We start from the raw sequence: 23,992 nt of genomic DNA, 5'->3' as shown, positions 1-23,992 counted from the left end.
CCCAAATCCTAAATTAGGGTTTGACCAAACCTAGCAAAACATTATATAAATTATATTAAAAGCTTACCCTTGACGCAAGGAATCCAACGACACGAACTACGACACGAACCGACCGTCTCGAACTCCGGAATTGTTAAGGATGCGATTAGGAAGATGATCGATCGCTTTTCTCTTAAACAGGTTTTAGGTTTTGGTAAAAGTGAATTAAAACAACGACGATTAAGTTTAAATACCCTAATCGCATAATTAACAAAACCCGCGAAAAACTCCTCAGAACCGGACACTCGATCGAGTACCCAAGGTACTCGATCGAGTACCCCCTACTCGATCGAGTGCCCCAGCTACTCGATCGAGTGCCCAACAGTCGAAACTATTTTATTCTCGCAACATACCCTTACTCGACAGAGTAAGGGCTACTCGATAGAGTACCCCCAAGACCATAAATACGGAGTATTACAGTCTTCCCTCCTTAAAAGGAACTTCGTCCCCGAAGTTCAAACCACTACTAAACAAAGGTACTCCCATAAGCTTCCCGACTCGAAGGTCAAAATAAACACAACGTAAAACATGCTACTAACCCAACTTATCCCGACAAACATACCGACACAACATATAAAAGGGGTGTAAAAACTCTTAAAAACTCTCGCGATCATCTCCTACCCCCTAAAAGAAACAAGGTTACGTCCCCGTAACCATACATACCCGATCAAAAAGGAAAGGGTAACGCTCTTTCATGATATCCTCCGCCTCCCATGTAGCTTCCTCAGTCTCATGGTTAGACCAAAGGATCTTAAGCAAAACTGTCTCACCACTCCTGGTCTTTCTAACTTTTCGGTCTAGGATCTGCTTAGGCACCTCAAGGTATGATAAAGACTCATCCAGCTCTAAGCTCTCTGCCTCCAACACATGTGACGGGTCACTCACATACTTCCGCACCTGCGATACATGAAACACATTATGCACTCTCTCCAAAGCAGCCGGTAAAGCCAAACGATAAGCCACTTCCCCAACTCGCTCTAAGATCTCATAAGGCCCTATAAACTTCTGGCTTAGCTTGCCTTTCTTCCCAAATCTCATAACTCCTCGCATAGGAGACACTTTCAGAAGAACCTTGTCCCCAACCTGAAACTCTATGTCCCGACGATGTAGATCTGCGCATAACTCTTCGTCGATCCCGAGCCGCTCTCATCCGTTCCGATCATCTTAATCTGTTCCACCATCTCATGTACCATCTCTGGTCCTAAAACCACTTTGCCTCAAAGACTATCGTCCCAACAGATCGGACTCCTACATCTCCTCCCATACAAAGCCTCAAACGGTGCCATGCCAATATGCGGTGTGATAGGCATTTGTTGTTGTAAGAAAACTCTATTAAGTCCAACTCTCGCTCCCGCCTACCACCAAAATCCTTCACACAAGCTCGCAACATATCCTCAAGAGTCTTGATTGTTCTCTCGTCGCCCATCCGTCGCGGGGTGAAAAGTCTGTACTCATCTTCAAAGTCGTTCCCAACGATTCCCGCAACTCCTTCCAAAACCTCGATATAAACCTCGCATCTCTCGTCGCCGGACACTATGTCCTTAGGGACTCCATGTAACTTAAGCACGTTCTTTCGATAGGCCATAGCCAATTGTGCCTTAGTCCATGTATCTTTCATTGGAACAAAGTGAGCCGACTTGGTCAAGCGATCCACTATCACCCAAATCATATTGTTACCTTGTTGACTCTTAGGTAAACCCACAATGAAATCCATGGAAATGGATTCCCACTTCCACTCAGGCACCTCCAAAGACCGAACCTTACCTTGTGGTCTTCTCTGTTCCCCTTTAACTCTCTGGCATGTCAAACAACGGGACACAAACTCGGCTGTCTCTTTCTTCATCCTGTGCCACCAAAACGTTTTCTTCAAATCTTTGTAAAGCTTGTCTCCACCCGTATGAACTGAATATGGTGTGCAATGCGCTTCTGTCATGATTGTCTTTTTCAACTCCTCGTCATTAGGAACACACCACCTACCATCAAACCTCAAGCTACCATCTGTATGAATGGAAAACCGGACACCGTCCATTTCTCTACTCCACTCTCCACTCCACTATCTTAGGATCCAAAGCCTGTTTACCTCGAATATCATCATAAAACTCCATGTGTACTGTCATATCACCCATAGCATCTCCTTTCTGCATCATATGAATCCCAAAGCTCGCTACCTCATCCCTCAGCCTCATCAAAGATAGAGCTGTACACAAGGAATGTACACTCTTTCTACTCAAAGCATCAGCAACAACATTGGCCTTCCCTTCATGGTAGATGATTTCCATGTCGTAATCACCAATCAGCTCCATCCACCTCCTCTGTCTCATGTTCAACTCCTTCTGCGTGAAGATGTACTTGAGACTCTTGTGATCAGAAAATACCTTAAAGATTGCTCCATAATGGTAGTGCCTCCAAATCTTGAGAGCAAACACCACCGCACCCAACCTGGTCATGAGTAGGGTAGTTCTCCTCATAAGGCTTCAATCGCCTAGAAGCATAGGCAATTACTTTACCATTCGCATCAACACACATCCCAACCCATTCTTCGAGGCATCTGTATAGACCTCGAAATTCTCGCTCCCTTCAGGTAATGCCAAGACAGGAGCTGTGGTCAAACGCTCCTTTAAGGTTTGGAACGCCGTCTCACAACTCTCATCCCAACGAAACCTGTTCTCTTTCCTCATCAACGCCGTCATCGGTCTAGCTATCTTGGAGAAATCTTTCACGAACCGTCTGTAGTATCCAGCTAAACCCAAGAAACTCCTAACCTCAAAGAACATTCTTCGGTGCTTCCCACTTTGTCATCGCTTCAATCTTCGCCGGATCCACAGCTACCCCATCTTTAGAGATTACATGCCCCTTTAAAAGCAACCTTCTCCAACCGTAACTCACACTTGGACAACTTAGCATACAACTCATGATCTCTCAAAGTCTGCAACACGATCCTCAGATGCTCCTCATGCTCCTCCTTAGTCTTAGAGTAGACTAAGATGTCATCGATAAACACCACTACAAACTGATCCAAGAACTGTCTGAAGATCCTATTCATCAAATCCCTAAACACTGCCGGCGCATTAGACAACCCAAATGGCATCACCACATACTCATAATGGCCATACCTCGACGTGAAAGCTGTCTTCGGTATGTCCACATCTCTAATCTTCACCTGATGGTACCCCGACCTCAAATCGATCTTAGAAAAGACCGTTGCACCACTCAACTGATCAAACAGGTCATCTATCCTTGGCAAAGGATACTTGTTCTTTATCGTCACACGGTTCAGCTCCCTGTAATCTATGCATAACCTCAAAGTTCCATCCTTCTTCTTCACGAAAAGAACTGGTGCTCCCCAAGGCGATACACTTGGTCTAATGTATCCCTTCTCTATCAAATCATCCAACTGCTTCCTAAGCTCCTCCATCTCCTTAGGACCCATACGGTACGGTGCCTTAGAGATTGGCCCCGTCCCTGGCTTCAACTCAACGGTGAAATCTATCTCCCTCTTCGGTGGCAACCCCGGAATCTCCTCTGGAAAGACATCTGCAAACTCCCCCACCACTGGTATCTCATCAACTGCCGGGCTCTCTATCCGGTCATCTCTCACATGGCACAAAATCAGAGGACATCCCTTCCTCAGATACGACTTCAAAGTGACAGCTGCAATCAACTTAACTTTGGGTTTGACTAGAAACCCACGATAAGACACACTTACACCCTTAGGACCTCTAAGGGACACTCTCTTTTGATGACAGTCTATCTTAGCCTTATACTTTCCTAACCAATCCATCCCAACTATCATCTCAAAACCATTAAAAGGAAACTCTAGCAAGTCTACAGGGAAATCGACTTGCCCAACTATCAAAGATACATCTCTAAACAACCTCCCACACGATACAGACTCACCTGAAGGTATGAAGACTTGCTCCCTAACTGACTCATATACTCTCAAACCCAACTGTTTTACATGACTCGAAGACACGAACGACTGAGAAGCCCCCGAATCAAACAAAACAAACGTAGGAATACCATTAACAAGGAATGTACCGGTGATAACGTGCGCATCCTCCTCAGCTGCCTTCTTGTCCATCATGAACAACTTGCCATCGGTCTTCGCCCACCTCCCGGACAAGACTAGCTGATGCGGTCGGCTTAGCACCCGACCCTTGATTGTTGTTGTTCATCGGTGTCTTCTGATAAGAATTACCGCCGTTGCGGTTGCCTCCACTCTGGTAGCTCTGACCTCCCCGGTTTGGCCATGATCCAGCTGGTCTGTTGCTCGCAAAGCTCTGTGCAGGTCTCTGAAAAGATCCCGGTGCGCTCGTGCACTCATGTCTCTTGTGGCCTACGCCACCACAACCAAAGCAGGTCACTCCCGCCTGTTGCTCACACTCCCACGACCTCGCCCAAAGGAAGTTCAAAGACTAAACCCGGACCAGAAGAAAATCCCTTAGATTGATTGTGGTTGCCTTTCTTGAAATTAGATTGGCCACCACCCTCGCTCTCGGACTTCCTCTTCTCTCCACCCGACCTCTCCTGAGCCATCTCCGCTAGTCTCTCGGCTCTCCCGGCCCTCTCTCATATGCTTCCTTCACATCGTAAGGACTCCCACGGGTAACTTATCCATAATTTTCGTGGTTAGCCCTTTCTCAAACCTCAAAGCCAGATTCTCCTCACTCAAACCCATATCCTCAGCATATCTGGATTTCTCATTGAACTGTCTCGTAGTACTCGGCCACGGACATCTCGTAGATCATCTTAAACTTGTCGAACTCCTCTCTCAACTTACTCCTCACATGCTGCGTACGAACTCCTTCCTCACAGCCCTACGAAACTCCTCCCAAGGTATAGCAGGTAACCCTGGTTGGTATATATCTCCTTGGCACTCACTTTCACTGAATCCCACCACTTGCCACCGCCTCCCTCGGATAGAATGCGGCTGATCCACTCTCATCTCATCAGACAAGCGAACTAAATCTAGTATGTTCTCCATCTCCCTCACCCAACTATCAAGATGGTTAGGCTCCTCAACTCCCTTGTACTCCTTCGGGTTAAACCTCGCAATATAGAGGCTGACTTTAGCATGGTCAACCTCCTTCTCCTTACTCTTATCCTTGTCCTCATTCACTCTCTTCGGGGTCTCAAGAAGAGCGTCCTGGTGTTCCAACATCTTAACGATGTCATCCGTAGTCATAAGCTCGGCTCTCGCGTACAAGGCATTTCTCTTGGGCGGCATCTTGAAGCTATATAAGAAAGGGATAAACATAAACACGCGTACTAAACCTCAAAACACTAAAACGCGCCCGGAGAACCTACTCGATCGAGTATCCAAACCCACTCGATCGAGTAACGGGCCACTCGATCGAGTGCCCCCATGTACTCGATCGAGTACCCAAACTCCAGAACCAAACAGACCTTCGATCACTAACCCACTCGATCGAGTATCTAGGCTACTCGATCGAGTGATTTTTCTACTCGATCGAGTACCCCTAGTTACTCGATCGAGTGCCCCAAAACTCGATTCCGGACTCAAAATCGTTAAAAACCTACCCGATCGAGTCAGCCTCACTCGATCAAGTACCACCAATACGTAAGAGTTACCCGCATATTACGTCACATACTAACATGCTAACTTTATAAAATCATATGATATCATAATAAATATGCTACGCATTTACTCTACTATCAACAAGATCAATTCATCATGCCATTAAAGCCACATTGTAAACATCCAACATGTTATTCCATCATCACGTCTACATATATATATTACTTTTCTTTCACATTCTCAACTTCTCCTTCAACATCCAACAATCAAATCACACATTCCATCACATTGTCACGCAAGTTACTAAGCACACACATGACTCAACACACATTTCCCCCATGTGACCGGTTCAAAGTTGTAGGGCGAACCCCGCGACTTTAGGACGTCTCCCAAACCTTTGCACTAGCTCCTACAACTTTTACCCCGGGTTCATTTTAATTGACTCCCTATGTTCATTAAGTTCATTGGTTACAGGTTTCAGGATCGTCGCTCTGATACCATTTGTAACACCCCCATACTCCGAGTGCCTTACCAGGACCACTCAGGTATGAAGACATCACCATCTCGGTTGCCCGAGGCATGATAATCAAATAGACAAAACAGAAACAACATTTATTATAAGTAGTTTAATGAATAAGTACAATCCTCGAAACCAAACTGAAAGTACAATACATTATTCCAAACTATCTGTTCTCAACTGAAATGTAAATAAATGCTAAACTACAGCGGAAGACTCTATCGTCATGTCGTGGCCATCCCAGCCTATCCCCAAGATCATCTCTATACCTATTCAATATCTCGCTCACCATCCCCGAATGGATCACCGCAGTTTTACAAAACAACACCGGGGTCAGTACTAATCACACAATCAATATAGATAACAACAATAAGACAAACAGACAGCTGAACTGTCACACACACACATACACCACCAACTCCCATCATCTCAATACTGACTGTCCACTGGACCAGCCCTGCCAGTGGGGGACCGCAGCCGTTCCCACCTAAGCCCCGCTCATCGTACGAGCGATAACCCTGTCCATTAATGTGCACATCCCCTTTCGTGGCGGGTTCCACGAAGGGCGAAACTAGGGCGTGAGATCACTCCCGCAAGTGACCCCACTCAGCCGAGAACGCATCTCGAGAGCCATAGGAACCAATCACAACCACAATCACAATCACAATCATCATATCAAATAACTAACTACAGCACATCACCAATATCCCATTATGGGACTAATACTGAGTAGGAAATCCTACCTGGAAAGCACAACACGCAGACGGTATCTACAGCTGTCTCAAAACGCCTCTTCTACAAATTCTCCTCCTAACAAATAACACATAAAGGCTACCAATTACTTACTATTCATAAAACCCCCAAATCCTAAATTAGGGTTTGACCAAACCTAGCAAAACATTATATAAATTATATTAAAAGCTTACCCTTGACGCAAGGAATCCAACGACACGAACTACGACACTTAACCGACCGTCCGAACTCGGAATTGTTAAGGATGCGATTAGGAAGATGATGACGCTTTCTCTCTTAAACGGGTTTTAGGTTTTGGTAAAAGTGAATTAAAACAACGACGATTAAGTTTAAATACCCTAATCGCATAATTAACAAAACCCGCGAAAAACTCCCCGTAAACCGGACACTCGATCGAGTACCCAAGGTACTCGATCGAGTACTTTCTACTCGATCGAGTGCCCCGGACTACTCGATCGAGTGCCCAACAGGTCAGAAACTATTTTATTCTGCAACATACCCTTACTCGACAGAGTAAGGGCTACTCGATAGAGTACCCCCAAGACCATAAATACGGAGTATTACAGCAAAGGCTTAAGTGACGTCCTATAGTCGCGAACTTGCCCTACAATTTTGAACCGGTCACCATGGGATATGAGTCGGGATCGCTATGTGTTTATCTTGTGAATTGTGTACCTATATGGTGATGTGTGGCATGAATCAGTGGATGTATGTATGTGGAGAATGGGAATGTGTAGAAAAGATGGTAATGATATGATTTCGTAAGTTATTGATTGAAAGCATGATAGTTGTTTTACGATATGGCATTATAGAGATACGGGAGGAAAATTTGTTTGATTTGAGTTATACATAGAGTTATGTATACATATATGTTGTTGGTAGTGTTGTACGAGTTTATATAGCCGAAAGTTTGAGTAAGAGCATGAATAATTGGTGGAAAAAGATGATAAGTGTTGCATGATAATATGATATTTTTTTTTTTTTAAGCATGTTGTATGATGGAAGAGATGTTATAATTTTGTTATGCTAGTAACATGTTAATATGATACTTGATGTCATATAATTGTAATTTTGTTTACGTAAAGTTATATAATAAAAACTTGTGGGTAATATGTGATTGGTAAGTTGAATGATATATGTGCATCGAGTTATTTGTTGCTTGGCTTTTGAAGATAGTAACATATGACTAGGAATACTGGTTTTATGAGTTTTGGATTGGTTTTGTTTGCTTGGTTGTTGTCTAAGTTGTTTGGAAGTAAAAATCAAATAGTTTTGTCGTCTGATTACAGCAAAGTTGTCTTTAAACTGTTATAACTTAGGATGCATAAATGATTTTGATGTGATTCCAATTGGAGGTGATAGCTTGTCCTTTTACGATTCTAACGATAGGTCACACGCTCAAATCGACCAAGAAACGAGTGAGTTATGACTGTTTTACGAAAACTGGACAATGCTGAGAATTGCGTAGGGTACTCGATCGAGTAGCCTTGGAACTCGATCGAGTAGGGGGGCACTCGATAGAGTACCTCAGTTACTCGATCGAGTAGCACTGGTGATTTGTTTTACGTGCTTTTGATCTTCACCTACTCGATCGAGTAAGTCACTTACTCGATCGAGTGGCATGTACTCGATCTAGTGACCCCTGTTTTGGGTCATATGCTTATCTTTTGAATTCGTTGCATGTTATATTCAATTCAAAGTGGTTATTTTGCTTCTTTATGCATTGTTTTACTTGTACGTTGGTCTTGACGCATAAGTTACCCAATCTTGTGGTGTAGTGAGTGGCACCTGTGGTGAGTATGAGTTCGATGGGAGGACATGAGTTATACGTGGTTGTGATAGATAGTGGAAAAAAAAAAGGAAGATCGTTATGGCTTAATTGAGACATAGAGCATGTTTTCTAAGATGAAATGAGATGAGTGATATGGTTGTGTGTTGAGTAACGTAAAAGTAAGTGAATGTGGGCAAGGGATGATGTGAGTTTATGGAACGTGAGAATGAAAAGATTGAAATGAGGGACGCAAATGGTGGCATCTGAAGATGTGTAAAGAATCATGGAGGGGGATGGTTAGGAGTCGTGTGGGTTAAGAATATACATAGTGAAAGTTCGTTTTAAAAGGGTGAAAAGAGTAGTATATAGTGAACTTTGTGGAGACATGTCGCGAGGTGGATTTGTAGACAGTGAATGAGTTTGGGAGATTTGGTTTATTAAGAGATGAAACTACTGTGTGATTTCTTTGGGCAATTAGCGGTATGAAAGGAATTTTGATTTCTAGAGATGTAATTGTTGAACAGTAAACGTTGATTCTATGGATGGATTAGTGGCAAGGGTGATTGATGAAATAATAAAAGAATATTTGTGATAAGAAAGAGTGAGATGATATCGATATGAAATAATTAGATGTGAGTTTTGGAGCAGGGAGAAAGTAACCGGAACACTAAAGAGTTAGGTAGAAGTGATAAGGAGTTGAATGGTTAATTGATTCTGTCGAGTGTACAAGAAAAGAATGAGGGGAGCAAAACTAGGAAAATGTTGACCGGAGTTATGTGACATAAAAGTAAGGAATCGTCGAGATGTATGATACTATCAAGAGTAAGTAAGTTAGTGATTATACAGAAATTTCAGGACAACATGATTAATCATGAGTTTCGAGGAATTAAGGAAGTAAGAAGTTGGTGGAGAATTTGCACGATAATAGATAATTGGTGGAGAGTTAGATGAAAATACGAGTAAGATAGTATTGGGAATGATGTTGATGTAATTTTGTTGGTGAATTTGATGATAGTTATTTGGAATGTTAACCGAAGATAGGAAAGAAATCGTGATGTTTAGAGATGAGTGAAAGAGGCTTGATGTCCGGACAGTGGTGGTGTTATGGTTTGTGACTAATGGTTAAGAGTGATGGTATATTAGAAAGGTAGCAATTCAAAAGAGGTTGATTTGGTAGGGACCTGATTGTTGTGTATAGTTGTGAGAAGGTATAAGATGTGGTTAGATGAGGCGGATGCTAATAGTTGAATAGTAATGGTATGGTTATACTTGACAAGAAGTGATGGTTGTGCGAATAGGGGAAAATGTTGTGAGGGGCATATGAGTTAAGCTCGGCGGCGGAGTAACCTATGTTGAGTGGTAACTTACGTGATCGGGGGGACCGAGTTGGATGTGATTACGGGTCTATGATGTGTATAAATGTTTGTGTGAGGTTTTGATCTCACAAGAAGTGGTATAGTGTGATTATTATAAAGTCATATTGGAATGTTCTGTAATGCATGTTGGGTACGCTAATCTAATTGAATGGTATTAAAAAAGGTAATAATTCGAATGATCTGGCGTGACTGGTTATGCTTGTATGTATTCATGATACATGTTAATCTGTGATATGGTAAGGGGATGATATTCATGAGGTTATCTGTTTAATTCATACAATATGTTGCGATGTGATTTAGTAAAGTGGATTTGAATAAGTTTTTCTTGTTTGAAAAGTTATTTTGAGTCAGTGTTTGTGGGAATTGTATGTAGCTGTGATGTCTATCGATGTGGTTGTGGTGCCTCGGGTGGTGATCCGGGCACGGTGTTTAGTATTGTGATGCGGGTATTTTCGCACTGTGGTGTGGGTGTTGGTGGAGGTGTTGCGATGCCGTCACCGGTTGTGGTGGAGTAGACGGGATGATTATGATTCGAGTTTCGAAAGTTCATACCAGTCATACATAGATTGTTGTTTTGTTTGATGTTGCTTCCTGTGAGTTTGATTTGTACGAGATAGACAGTTGTTTTGTTTATTGATGTTTCTTACCAGTTAAGTTTTGGTATGAGGGTAGAGTATGATATGGAAGAGAGTTGTATATGTTTTCGTTGTTGTCATGGTATAGTGACATTCTGTTGATGGGACACAGTTGTCGAGGAAGATGTTAAGACTTTTGATCTTGTTTTAAGATGAGGCTTTAGACATAATCATGGTAAGTGATTGGTGGAACATGAGTTGTACTGATCTGGACGTTGCAGGTGGTTCATAATCAGATTTTGGGACAGTGAGTGTAGGGTGTGGGGAATTAGAGTCATGTTAAGTTTTGTATGAGTTTTGCGGTAATAAAGAAAAGAACTTGAGGATCTAGTGTGAGTGTACGTAACGAGTGTAGATCGTGAGTTATGCTTTTGGGAGATAGGTGCCTTACATAGAGAGGTATGTTGTTTTGCAGTAAGAATGGAGAGTTAGTATGGTGTTTTTGCCACGCGTTTTATGGTATAGATTAGGTGGTGTGCCGTATGAGTTGAGGTATGAAAAATGTTTAAGTAAGAAAGCCTTGGATATGTGCATGGCGAGTGTTTTTAGGTTATAGGTGATTATCTTTGACATGCGGTGGTGATGAGAAAATGGAAAGATATATCTAGGATTTAGTATTAGTGAGTTACGAGGACGTAACATTTATCTTAAGAGGAGTAGGATGCGATAAAAGAGATTTTGATGGTTGTACATATGGTAGTATATTTGGAAGTAGAGTGTTGGTGTAGCATAAGGTATGGTTTTGTATATGTTGTGGTTGATAGTGTTAAAAGGTCATGGACGTGCTTATAGTAGTTCGAGGTTAGGAATGCGAGAATACCGATAGTGTTGTGAGTTGGATGATGAGGTTATGAGTGTGAGTAAACTTCGAGGACGAAGTTCCTTTTAAGGGTGGTAGAATGTAACATTCCGTTTGATGTTTATGTAGTTGGTTATGTATGGAGTTAGTGTCGGGAGAGTTTATGATGTAGTTGATACGACATCGTGAGCGAGGTTTGGAGGTAGGAATAGTTGGTAGAGTTGGTGTTAAGAGTTCATGGTTTCATATTTTGTAAGTTGGGGTTTTGTTTTGAGTTCTTAGTAGCTTTGTTGCGTCTTGACCGATTTAGTATGTTTGTTTTTATGTATGGGTTGAACTTCGGGGACGAAGTTCTTTTTAAGGAGGGAAGACTGTAATACTACGGTTTTATGAGTCTCTGGGTACTCTATCGAGTAGGCCTTACTCTGTCGAGTAAGGGTGTTTTGCATTTTTTAAAATAGTTTCTGACCTGTAGGGTACTCTATCAAGAAGCCTTAGGTACTCGATAGAGTAGCCGGGTACTCTATCGAGTAGCCTTAGGTACTCGATAGAGTAGCCGACACTCGATCGAGTATGTCAGTTACTCGATCGAGTAGCCGGTTTACGGGTGATGTTTTGTTGGGTTTTGTTAATAACACGGATTAATATATATAAATCTTTCCGTCATCTTTACAACACACTTTTACAAACCTAATCACATTGAAAAGAGATTCAAGTTACGTTCTTCGCATTCATCCGTGTTACTGACAAATCCCGGAGCTCGAGAGGTCAGATTTCATCGTTCTTTATACCTTTGTAATCCTTGTGTCGAGGGTAAGATATACATACCAATTTTATAGTATTTCGTTAAACCCTAATTTTGGGATTGGGGGTTTTTGTTATGTTTCTTGATTGGTAGCAATTGCATGATTATATGTTAGGAGGAGGATTCGTAGGAGAGGAATTTTGATACAGCTGTTGAGACCGTCTGATTGTGTTGCTGTTCCAGGTAGGGTTTCCCTACTCAGTATTACTTACATAATGTGTGGTGATTGTGTTGTAATTAGTGTGATTGATTGATTCAGACGGTTGTGCTTATATATTGTTGATTGATTCAGACGGTTGTTGATATTGTGATTGTGATTGTTTGTCTGTGGTTCTCGAGATGCGTTCTCGGCTGAGTGGAGTCACTTGCGGGAGTGGCTTCACGCCCCAGTTTCGCCCTCCGTGGAACCCGCCACGGGAGGGGATGTGCACATTAATGGGACAGGGTTATCGCTCGGTATGATGAGCGAGGCTTAGGTGGGAACGGCATTGCGGTCCCCACGGGGGCTGGTTCGGTGGACGATCGGTGACGGAGATGGAGTGGAGTGCGATTGTGTATGATTGCTTGATTTTGTGTTGGTTGTTGTCTTGTTGATATATAACTTGTGTAAATAGTAATCGACCCGTTTAAATGTTTTAAAACCGTGGTGATCCATTCGGGGTGGTAAGCGATTATTGAGCAGGTATGATATGATGCGTACGGGATAGCCGGGATGAGTCATCACGTTGCGATTAGAAGTCTTCCATTGTGTCAGACGATGTCTAGTAGCTTGATAGTTTTATCGATAGACGGATTGAGTACTTTGTAATTCCTTTGTGATTTTGGTTTGAGATATGTAATCACTTAAATTATATTTACTATTTAAATATGTTTCTTTATTGTCTTATGATTATCATTGCCTCGGGTAACCGAGATGGTAGTATCCTTATACCTGAGTGGTCCTGGTAAGGCACTTGGAGTATGGGGGTGTTACAGTAGGAGATGGTCGCGGTTGTGTTTTGTCTTATTTGTGAGTCGGGTTGATGAGTTTTGTGGTGTTTTGTGTGGTTCTTTGGCGTTGATAGATGCTTGTTAGTGTAGTCTTTGTGAGTTGTGTAGTGTCTTGTTTTAGGGTGGAGTGTGAACTTCGTTCTTTTAAGGGGGAAAGACTGTAATACTACGGATTTTCTTTGGTGACTACTCGACCGAGTAGAGCCTACTCGGCCGAGTAGCGCGGTTGTTATAGTCTGTTTCGGTTCTGCCGAGGAATACTCGGCCGAGTATATTGAATACTCGACCGAGTAGTGGATACTCGGCCGAGTATACACTTTACTCGACCTAGTATTCGGTCTGGCGAAGCGTATTTTGACGATTTGATTATTGAATGTTTAGGGTTATTTTATATCCCACGTCAGTTTCTAAAACCTCATTTTCAAACTTCATCATTTCTACATTTACCCTAATCACTCCCTAAGCACTTCCTAATCATTTCCTAGCATCGTGGTGTGTGCGATCTTCGTGGTTCTTGTGTATAATTCCTCATTCTACTGTTTGTAAGTTCTATTTCTATGTTGTTTGTATTCTTTGGGGTTACTGTATACATATATAGAATTGGGAATATGTGGGATTGTGCAATGTGTAATTGTGTTATGTGATCATTGTATAGGAGAAGACTTCGTAGAGGAGCCTTTCTGATTGTCCGAGTTTTGTTCTACTGTTGATTGCTAAGGTAGGGTTTTCCTACTCAGTTTACTGTTCATTGTTAACACATGGTTGTTTTGTAAATATTGTTATCTGCTGATCATCGGAGTATGAGTGTTGTGGTGACGGTGTTGGTGTGGAGATGTTGTGACGGCTGTGATGTTGTGTGATTGTGATTGTGGTGGAGTCACTTGCGGGAGTGGCTTCATACCTTAGTTCGCCCTCCGTAGAACCCGACACGGAAGGGGATGTGCACATTAAGGGACAGGGACTGTTAGTCGCTCGTTGATGAGCTGGACTAGGTGGGAGCGGCTGCGGTCACCCACTGGCGGCGAGGATTACCTGTTGCGATGGGTAATCTGGCAGGGCTATACACTTTGGTGTGTAGTCGGTTATTGTGTGAGATCGGGAGACTGGAGTTGGAGGATGATCAATGGGTTTATCTCGTCTGTTTGTCTTATATTGTTTGAGTAATTCTGACCCGTTGTTGTTTGTGGAATCTGCGGTGATCCATTCAGGGATGGTGAGCAGGCTTGACAGGTATTGATAGTGGTGAGCTTGGGGCAGTCATGGGAGCGTTGTCATCACCAGTCATAGCATCACCGTCCGAGTCTTAGTTTTGATTTTATTAGTTGTCAGACATTGGATTTGTATTGTTGAATCAGTTTTTGGATTTTGGTTTGATGTAAACTTTAACCCTTTATGGCATTTAATAAATGTGCTCAGTTCAGACGCTTTTGATATGTACTAACCTCGGGTAACCGAGATGGTAACACACTTTCATGGTAGGGTGGTCCTGGTAAGGCACCTTGGTATGAGGGGGTGTTACAATAGGTCCCAGGTTCGAATCCCCCCTCCCCCATATTGTAATGCGACTTAAGTGCGCGCTTCGATTGACCAAAAAAAAAATTAAAACAAACTACGCCAAGTAGCATTAAGGCACACATTATAGTCTATCCGACTATCTAGAGATCATTTGAATAAGCGATTCATGATATAGAATATGGGAAAACACACACAAAGCAACCTCCGACAAGTTACATCGAAACCGTTTATGAAAACAATCAGTCCAGAATGGAAAAGCATACCTAAAAATCTAGCTCGATGGAAGAGCAAATTTCAAATTTTCTACAAATCTGACAAGTGCACAAAGTCCACCATGGATTTCTAAATCTTGTGGTTGATTCACGTTTTGAATAGTTGTTACCCAACTCAGGAACAACTTCCAAGAACTGCATAATTTTCCAGATTTTTTACATAGCCAGGTTATAAAAGAAGAAGAAACTTTTTTTTCCAAAAAATGATCCAACGACAATTTGAAAGAAACAAAAACAAAAGAAAAGGGTACAAATGAGGAATACAACCCTAATAAACTAATTTGAATCATAAAAATCATAAAAACTGGAAATAAGAAAGAAATTGGGGGAATTGAGGAATTACCTAAATTCTAATCTCTCGAATCAGAAAAAATGATTTACAAATGAGGAATTCAACCCTAATCAACTAATTTGAATCATAAAAATCATAAAAATTGATAAATAAGAAAGAAATTGGGGGAATTAAGGAATTACCTAAATTGTAATCTGCTCGAAATCAGAAAAGGCGATGATGAAATCAACAAGAACGAAGAAGGAAGCGAAATTGAGGTCGGATGTACGGACTAATTTAATCAAAATCATAGTAATGGTGCTCGAAATCACAGATTATAGAGTTATCGTTGAATAAGTGTGATGAAAGAGAGGAGGGTAGAAGTAAAGCGCATAATGATTGAAAATTGAGGTTGGCGGTTGGAAAAATAAGTTTAATCGCAGCCCTTTATTTGTCTAAGATCTAAGGGTTGTGAGAGGTTCTCACAGTTCTCATTATCTTCATGGTTCTACCAGGATCCCAAATCTATATATATATATATATATATATATATATATATATATATATATATATATATATATATAATATAGATTAGATAAACTTTTCTCTTATGATATAGTATTGCTATAAATTTATCTATTGTTGACTTTTGATTGCTTTTACTTATAAGGTTTAATTCTAATCTTTCAGAAAGCAAACAACAATAATTAATAAACATTCAAGTATAAGAGAATCAACCATTTTCTTTGCTGTAAACATATAGTCATAATAATAAATGATGAGTGTATGTTTAACTTAGGAAAATGAGATGGCGCCACTGGGTAGTACTCAAATTGGGCGCCACCGAGAATATTATGGTAAATTAAATAGGTATTTTCATATTCCACCTCTAAATTTTGAATTTCAAATTAATTAGTAGAAAGGGGTAGCTTAGGAACTTAAATTGTATAAGTAATTATAATTAGTTGTAAGCAGATGAAAACCAGTACAATTTTTCTAGGTTTTGCCACCTTTTGTGGAGGAATTACAACAACCAAGAGTGCAGCGTTTGTATACATACGGGAGTTCCTTGCCGGCATGATTGCTACATACTCAAGTCTCAACCTACTTTGATTATGCTCGTAGTAAATTAGAAATTACGGGTGTTCTACGATGGGCACCTCTCGTTAGATCAAAACTAAACATAGAATTCCGAGACTCCTCGAATGCGTCATTTTCGTCCAGAATTCATATCGACGAATCATATTGTATTTCTCTTTTGTTGGCTTATAAATGAAAAAACGAACCCGGATGATGAAAAATAATTACGATGAAATTAATTTAGAGTAAATTAGGTTACTATCAAATAAATTAGGTTACTATAAATTTAATTTATTTAGAGTTTTGTTAATTTAGATATTGAATAATCAAATTACATATCTATCCTTAAACCTTTGGCGCAAAAACGAAAATTTTTATTTTATTTTCTTATTTTTATTTTTCTTTTATTATGGTGGCGCCGAGATTTAGTGCCACCGGGTGACGCCCTATCGCTATTCTTTCACTTATAGGACTGTTACGGTAGATATTCTAATTAATTATGATCTACTCCCTCTATTCAACTTCACGTTGCATGTATTCCTTTTCCGTCCATTCAACTCCACATTGCACCTTTCCTTATTTGGTTGTACTTTAATTACTATAATACTATAATTCCACTATTAAGGCCCACAAATTACACAAAATCCTAACACTTACTATTCATTTGTTGTACTTTTAATATTATAATATTTTTTTCTTAATATTTGTGTATAAAGCATATATGCAAAGTGGTGTTAAATGGAAGAAGTGTAATTTCGTTACTTGGGTATAGTAGTAGTATTTTTGTTGGATGTAGGCAGTAGTCAAAAGTGTTGGATGACAAAATAAGTGAACATTTTTAAGTGTAGTTTAAGTGAACATTTTTAAAGTAGTTTAAGTGTTACCTCTTGATTTGTAAATAAGTGAACATTTTTATTTTGTCATTTTTTTTCGTCACTTTTTATAATTTTATCATCTTATAAGTAAGTAAACGTCTTGAAAGAAAATTTTATAAGACAACACTATTAAATATCGTGTATCACACGAATATTAAATCTAGTCCTATAAATTGTAAGTTATTAGAAAGTTGAAGTTTCTTGATTAACCAAATGACTCTTGAACAAAAAGTGGCTCACAAAAGTCCCAAACTTCTGCTTATTATAGTTCAGCAAGCAACATCAGACAGAAAACAAAAGGATTAAATTACTACCGTTGTTAGCTCTTAATTTTTATATTTTCAAAAATAAAAACCAAAACCTCTAGATAAAGTCTAGTGGTTAAAATTTGGGTGAAATTTTAGACACCCAGGGGTTGCCTCTCCCAAGAAAGAAAATCTTGTGAAAGATTCTTGTTTAGTCACGCCTAATAAATTTCAAAGCCCTATAACCCTCGAGTAGTTTTATATCAGATACGTGATTTCTTTACTTATCACCTACTTAAGGAGAGAGATAGATAAATGAAGTTGTGCTTCAGTTTTTGTACTTGTGTTTTAGTTTATCTTGGCTCTTAGCCCTTAGGACCCTTTTTATGTATTAGTGTTAATTCTTCAAAAAATTTAACAAAGTTTTGATTTTTCTTGTGTTGTTCATCTTTTTATGTTGTTTAGATTTCTGGGTTTCTCTTTGATTTTCAAAAAATAAAAAAAAATTCATTCTTTTGTTGGAAAAAAAGCAAATTATTGATCTTGTTAGTATGTTTTGTTTCTTTAGTTTTTGAGGTTTAATTTGCTGATTTTGTAATCTGGGATTGTTTTGTTTTGTTTTATGTTTATGTATCCAAATGTTCTTCATTTGAATTAGTTTTCAGTTAAACAAGCATAAAAAAAAATAAAAAAAAATGGTGGGTCATTTTTTTGTGAACTAAAATTGGTTTCTTATCCCAATATAACTTTTTGATTCTGTAATTGGGAATTCAAGTTATTTTCAGTTGATTTTACTGAAATTATTGTCACTGTTAAATTGACAATGAAGTGATTAATTTCAATTTCTTAGTTATTGGGGTTTCTGTAATGTTCTTCTGTACCTTTTCTGTACCCAATTTGATTAAAAAATTGTAATTTTCAAGATTTTGGATGAGATGTTTACTTGCCATAATCTCTGCAGTGTAATTTTTAGGGTTGCAATGAACTAAATGAAAGAAAGTTTGCAACTTTATTAGAAATATCAAAATATCGAATATTTTCGAGCTTTTCATCGTAATTTTGAGTGGAAAGTTTGAAACTTTGAGAGATTTGTCCATTTTTTGGGTGAAAAAAAATGGCATGTCATGGTTTTCAATGGTGGGGTATACCCTCATGGGGTGGTAAAGAGAAGGAGAAAGTACCCAACATAAATGAGTCTTCATCAAATTCTCAGGGTTATGGTGTTGGTATAAAGGAGACGGAAAGTGTGAAGTTTCCTTTAAAGAAAGGTGTTTCTTCTCCTAGGAAGTTTAAGAAGAAATGGCATAGTAGAGAAGAGAGGAAAATCGATAGGGAACATGATGTTGTTCTTGTTCCAAAAGATGGTGTTGGTTTATCTGAGTCGGAATCCGAGGATTCTGATTGGTCTATTGGGTGGTTAGAGCCCCATGGCCATGATTTCTTGAGTGATGAGACTGATGATAGTTTTGCGGTGTTGGTTCCTTGTTATAGGAATGACAGAAGGGGGATTATTGAGGGGCCTAATAACCACCTTCTGAATGCTATCCAAAGTCTCACTAATGAACACTTCACTGGTACTTGTTCTTCACAGATGCTTAAGTTTGTTCTTATGCTTTTTCAACTCTTTTTATTTAATCTCCGTATATTGTGGAGTGCTATAGGATGCACCGGAGGGTTTTAGATGATGATTCATGTCAGCAGACCCCAAATCATTTTGGGATTAAGGCTTGTTGTTGTTGTAGTTAGTTGAATTGCCATTTGTCTGCTAGTTGGAGAAATTGTTTAAAGGTCAATTATTTTTGGTCTGGACCATTTATTTTAGTTGGATTTGAGCGGAAAAGGACCACAAGAGCGGCAAAGCTCTGCTTTCTAAATTTAAGGGTCAATTGATAACGACTTTGTTATTAAAGGGAAATGTTGTGTATTTCGGAGCTCCTTACATTGCTTGTAATGAGATCCCTTTTGGAAGCATTGTGTATTGATATTAATCATGTCCATTGCAAAGACCTAAATTTAAGGGTCAATTGATAACTCTCATCATCTCTCTTGTAGAAAATTTGGTGTTAATGCCATTTTATTACTCCGTATATTCTTCCTCTGTTCAACCTAATCTAGTACATTTCCTGAAAATTATGTGAAGGGGATTTCGAATTGTGTAGTGAATTGGCTTGAGGCAGAATAACTAAATTTGCATCTTAATATAATTTCTAGTTTCAAAGCTAAGACAAATATTTTCTACTCGTACTATATAATGCAAGATTTTTAGTTACAAAGTGCGGAGTACTTATGTAGCTAAGTAGCCGTGAAAACTATAAGCTTGTGGTAACTTAATTTATTGTTTGATCTAAGGCCATGTTCTTTTGGACTTTAAAGTCATATAATTTAAGTTCACTTCAGATCTTATAAGTTTAGTTCAGTTCAGATCCTATAATTTCAGTTTAGTTCAGATCCTATTAGTTTAGTTTAGTTCAGATCTTATAAGTTCAGTTCAGTTCAGATCCTATAAATTCAATTTAAATCCTATACGTCACTTAATTTAAGTTAAGTTTAGTTCAGATCCTATAAGTTTAGTTCAGATCAGTTTTAGTCCAAAAGAACAGGGCCAATGGTGGGTTGTTTGAATTATGAATCTCCAGTGACATAAAATTTGTCACTGAATATGACATGCTCGTGTTGGCCTTGTATAATTTGAGTGTTCTTTCAGTGAAGACAGAATGGGTAAATTGCCCCTAAGTTTGATTCTGACTATTTTTTTCGGAGATACATGAGTTGCAGTATATAGAAGATAAGGAGGTATTATTGTGTTGGAAAATGATTTTCCAGGAACTACTCTGCAATAACCTTTAGAGTCTAGTGATCATATCACCTGGCTTCATATACATGCGAGACCGTTTCATACTTGATCCATGCACCGATGAATGAATCTGCAATGCTTACATTGGTATCTCAGCTCATGCGTGCATAAATAACTCGGGGCATGAGTAAAGACTTGAAATTGATAGTAAATGTATAGCTGATAGCTTGATATCTTCCAATTTTCCGAGTAAAGACATGAAATTGATTGTTAGCTGGGAACTAAACTCTGTGATTGACCATGCAGAAGGGAAAAACATGATGGATCAATGGCTGTCTTCGCTGCAGCAATTCTAATAATACGGCAGTTTTCCCATGGTGTTTAAACTTGAAAAATAATAAGCTATAATGCTATTATGTACTTGAAAAATAATCACAGCTCAAAATCGATATGACTTGATTTCTCATCTAAAGACGATGAAGATGTTCCGGTAAATCGGCTCGACTCTTGTTTATCCACCTTATTTCTGGTGGGACATATTGTTGCTGTTGATCTACTGGCGCTGCCGAGGAAATGCGCTAGCCTTGTCAGTAGAAAACTGAAATTGGCTGCTGAATCTTTCCTTTCTATTTCAGTCATTGTATGTAAATACCAGCTGATTGTAAATAGAACTCTCTGTATAATATAACCATCATTCCCGGAGAACTCAACCCTTGGATTCCTGTTTAGTAATTTCAGTTTCTCCATCAATCAATTTGCACTTGTTCCGTTTGAATCACAAAGTAAGCAAGTGAATTGTTCCTTTGCTAATAGAGTTTGGGCTGGAAGTCTTCTAGGGATTCGAGCTCAATCAGGGGATAATTTGAGCCTCCAGTCGTGGGCTTGCAACTGGCTTTCTGTTCTTTCTAAGGCTACAAATAAACAAGAGGCTTGTCTTTCTTTCTTGTGTACTATTTGGACTATCTGGGCGGTGTAGAAAGGTATTTGATAATGCGGAGAGCTCCCCTATTGGTGCTATCTTATTATATTAAGATACTCTTAACTTGGCTCTTTTTGCTGAAGATAGGAAGTCGAGGTCCATTGCTGTTCAAACACCTTTGGAGGAAGACTTGACTAACCTTAGGAATGGGGTTTCCATTCCTTTGATTCAGGTTTCTCTAAGCTGTTCGCGGTCTCATATTTATGTGGATGCTGCGTGGTCTACGGAACTGGCTGCTGGTTTTGGCGGGTGTATCATGTTAGATAATGATGTTCTGTGTGAGTTCTGTATCAAGGGAAGAGCTGAGAATGCTGAGCAAGCGGAAGCCTTGGCAATTAGGGAGGCCTTGAAGTGGGCACCCTCGAGAAACAAACTTCATGTTAACATTTTCTCTGATTGTCTGCAGGTTCTTGCTCAAGTCCTGAAGTGCTATTAAAATGTAGAACTCCTTAACCCGATTGTCAACCAAAAAAAAAAAAAAAAAAAAAAATAATAATTGCACTTGTTCATCTTTTTCCTAATTGAAATCTAAGCAAGACGCTTAACCTGTACACCAATTTTTGTTTAAGACCGTTTTAACTTATGCGACTAAAATAGAGGTGAAAATAAAAGGAGGTTGTGAGAAATCTTAAGTTAAGAAGGTATGATTGCTTTCTTTGTACAGTAACAACGGTTTGATGCTGATTGGTTTTGAACACCTGTTGCGAATCGTGGAGTCGTGACCTATGGAAATGCAAAAGACGGTCATATGACTTATTATGGATTTCGTTCCATATGACTACTTATTATAGTTTCGTTTCGTTTTTGCGTTGGAAGAAAAACTATGAATGGTACAATAATCACTGTTTTATTTACGTACAATCAAAGATTTTCCCAATCTTGGTGTGCTCATCATTTGGTAAATGTAGCAATCAACATGAAAAAAGACATTTCAACTGTGTAGGTATCAACCCGTCTAATAAATCAGAGGTGTAGCTACCTAGTAGCATGGGGTAGCAGCCGCTACCCCAAACCCCGTAAATTTGACTAAGAAGATGAAATTTTGCTACTCCATATTTCGTTGATATTTGTCAAAGGATAAATAAATAATACGTTTCTAAGGTAGCATTAAGATGTACATGGTCTAGTGGTAATTTACAAGTAAATCCATCAAGAAATGCGGGTTCGACTCCTACAATAAGCAATTTTTTTCACTTGTTGAGTTGTATATTGCTTGTATATGGTACCCACATTATCTTTCAACCTAAATAATATGTCTGCTAATATCCTATGCTCTAATTCCCAACTCCATTCCCCTAAAAAAAAATTCTCAACTCATTAGATTATATAAATTTTTACGTTTTGATGGTCATACGAATTGTTCTCGCAAAACAAATGCTTGATGAAAGATCTTAACTACCTAGGCTTTTTGAGCCACCATCATTCCGTCAACAACAACCACGTCAATTATCGCAAAAACTTTTTTTTCTTTTTTTAAAATTGAAAGTGTAGTTCTTATTGACAATTAAAAAACGAATTGTTTATAAAAAAAAATCTATGTTGTTATTGTGTTCACGGGTTCACGCTACTTTCGCTACCCCAAATCTTTCAATCCTGACTCCGCCCCTGTAACTCGTCTAATAATTTCTTCTTTCATACACCGTTTCCCGAATGGCTAGTTAAAAATGCGGGTAATGATGTCGAGGTTTCTGTTGAGGATTGGCCTATTTACTTTGTTATCACTTGTTGGTGGATTTGGAGATGGCGGAATAATATTGTGTTTAGAAGAGACTAGAATCCACTAGAACCGCATGTATTTTTATATCAACAGTTCGAGAATACTAAGCAAGCCTTTGATAGACATAACATATTCATTCCACAACCACGGCACAGTACAGAGATTTTTGTCCGTTGGTTACCCAGACCTCACGGCTGGGTGCTCCAAAGGAAATCAGGGTCCAGCTGGAGGAGAAGGAATATTCTGAGATGAGACGATTAATTTTATTACAGCTTATTATTCTCTTGTGGTTCTTGTACGTCTATGAAGGCCGAACTTCTAGCCTTACTTGTTGGGTTAGAAAGAGCGAAAGCCCTCAGCATTACAAAGCTAATCGTGCACATGGACAACTCTCCTTGTGTTAGTCTTATCAACGAAGATCAACTAGTGAGTAATAATCTGAAATTTATTTCAAACGGTGCAAAGAGTTGATACGAAGAAGTCATGACGATCAAGCTGGAGCATACTTTTAGAGAGGCTAACAGAACCGTTGATTTGCTAGCAAACAAAGGAATCGTCTCGAGTACTCTACCTACACATTTAGATTCTCCGTTTACATAATTACGTCCAATCCTTAAGGAGGATATTTTTGGGGTGACTATTTCCTTTGTAATAGCTAGTAGTTAATTTCGAGGCTTTGCCCCTCTTTCGCACGAAAAAAAAAATGCCTATGATGCATGCAACGTGCCAACGTGTTTAATACATCAGTCCGTCTCATTATAGACGGATAGTGTCCGTCTATAATGAGAATTTGTTTAATGCATAACGACTAACACAGATAATTAAAATTATTATAAACTCGTGAGGTTATCTTAGATTTTGTCTTGTGAATAATTTTCGAACAAATAATTGCAGATTTTGGCTTGTGTGTATAATTAGAACAAAGTTTAGAGTCCAAAGTAACCATTGTTCCTTGTTATGCATGAACTTCAAAAACACTCGGAATATATTGTGGAATTCACTTGAACGGAGTATTCCAGA

At 39.4% G+C, this 23,992-nt stretch overlaps 1 protein-coding gene across 1 annotated transcript; it reads left to right on the top strand.

The window, feature by feature from the left end:
- Positions 1-17,535: 17,535 nt before the first annotated feature.
- On the top strand, positions 17,536-21,026 carry LOC141626793 (uncharacterized). Its single transcript, XM_074440438.1, has 2 exons — positions 17,536-19,056; positions 20,583-21,026. Exons 1-2 carry the CDS (start codon positions 18,597-18,599, stop codon positions 20,630-20,632), a joined length of 510 nt encoding a protein of 169 aa, XP_074296539.1. The 5' UTR covers positions 17,536-18,596; the 3' UTR covers positions 20,633-21,026.
- Positions 21,027-23,992: the final 2,966 nt, after the last annotated feature.

The sequence above is a fragment of the Silene latifolia genome, chromosome Y, assembly GCF_048544455.1.
Source record: "Silene latifolia isolate original U9 population chromosome Y, ASM4854445v1, whole genome shotgun sequence".
Taxonomy (NCBI): Eukaryota; Viridiplantae; Streptophyta; class Magnoliopsida; order Caryophyllales; family Caryophyllaceae; genus Silene; species Silene latifolia.
Note: the sequence above shows the minus strand (reverse complement) of the source record. Positions and strands in the feature narration are given on the sequence as shown.

What these genes read in the sequence shown, in the direction of transcription:
- LOC141626793 (XM_074440438.1), top strand. Translation starts at nt 18,597, where the DNA reads ATGGCATGTCATGGTTTTCAATGGTGGGGTATACCCTCATGGGGTGGT. An exon ending in CACTAATGAACACTTCACTG is followed by an intron (nt 19,057 to 20,582) that starts GTACTTGTTCTT and finishes TTGACCATGCAG; the next exon opens with AAGGGAAAAACATGATGGAT.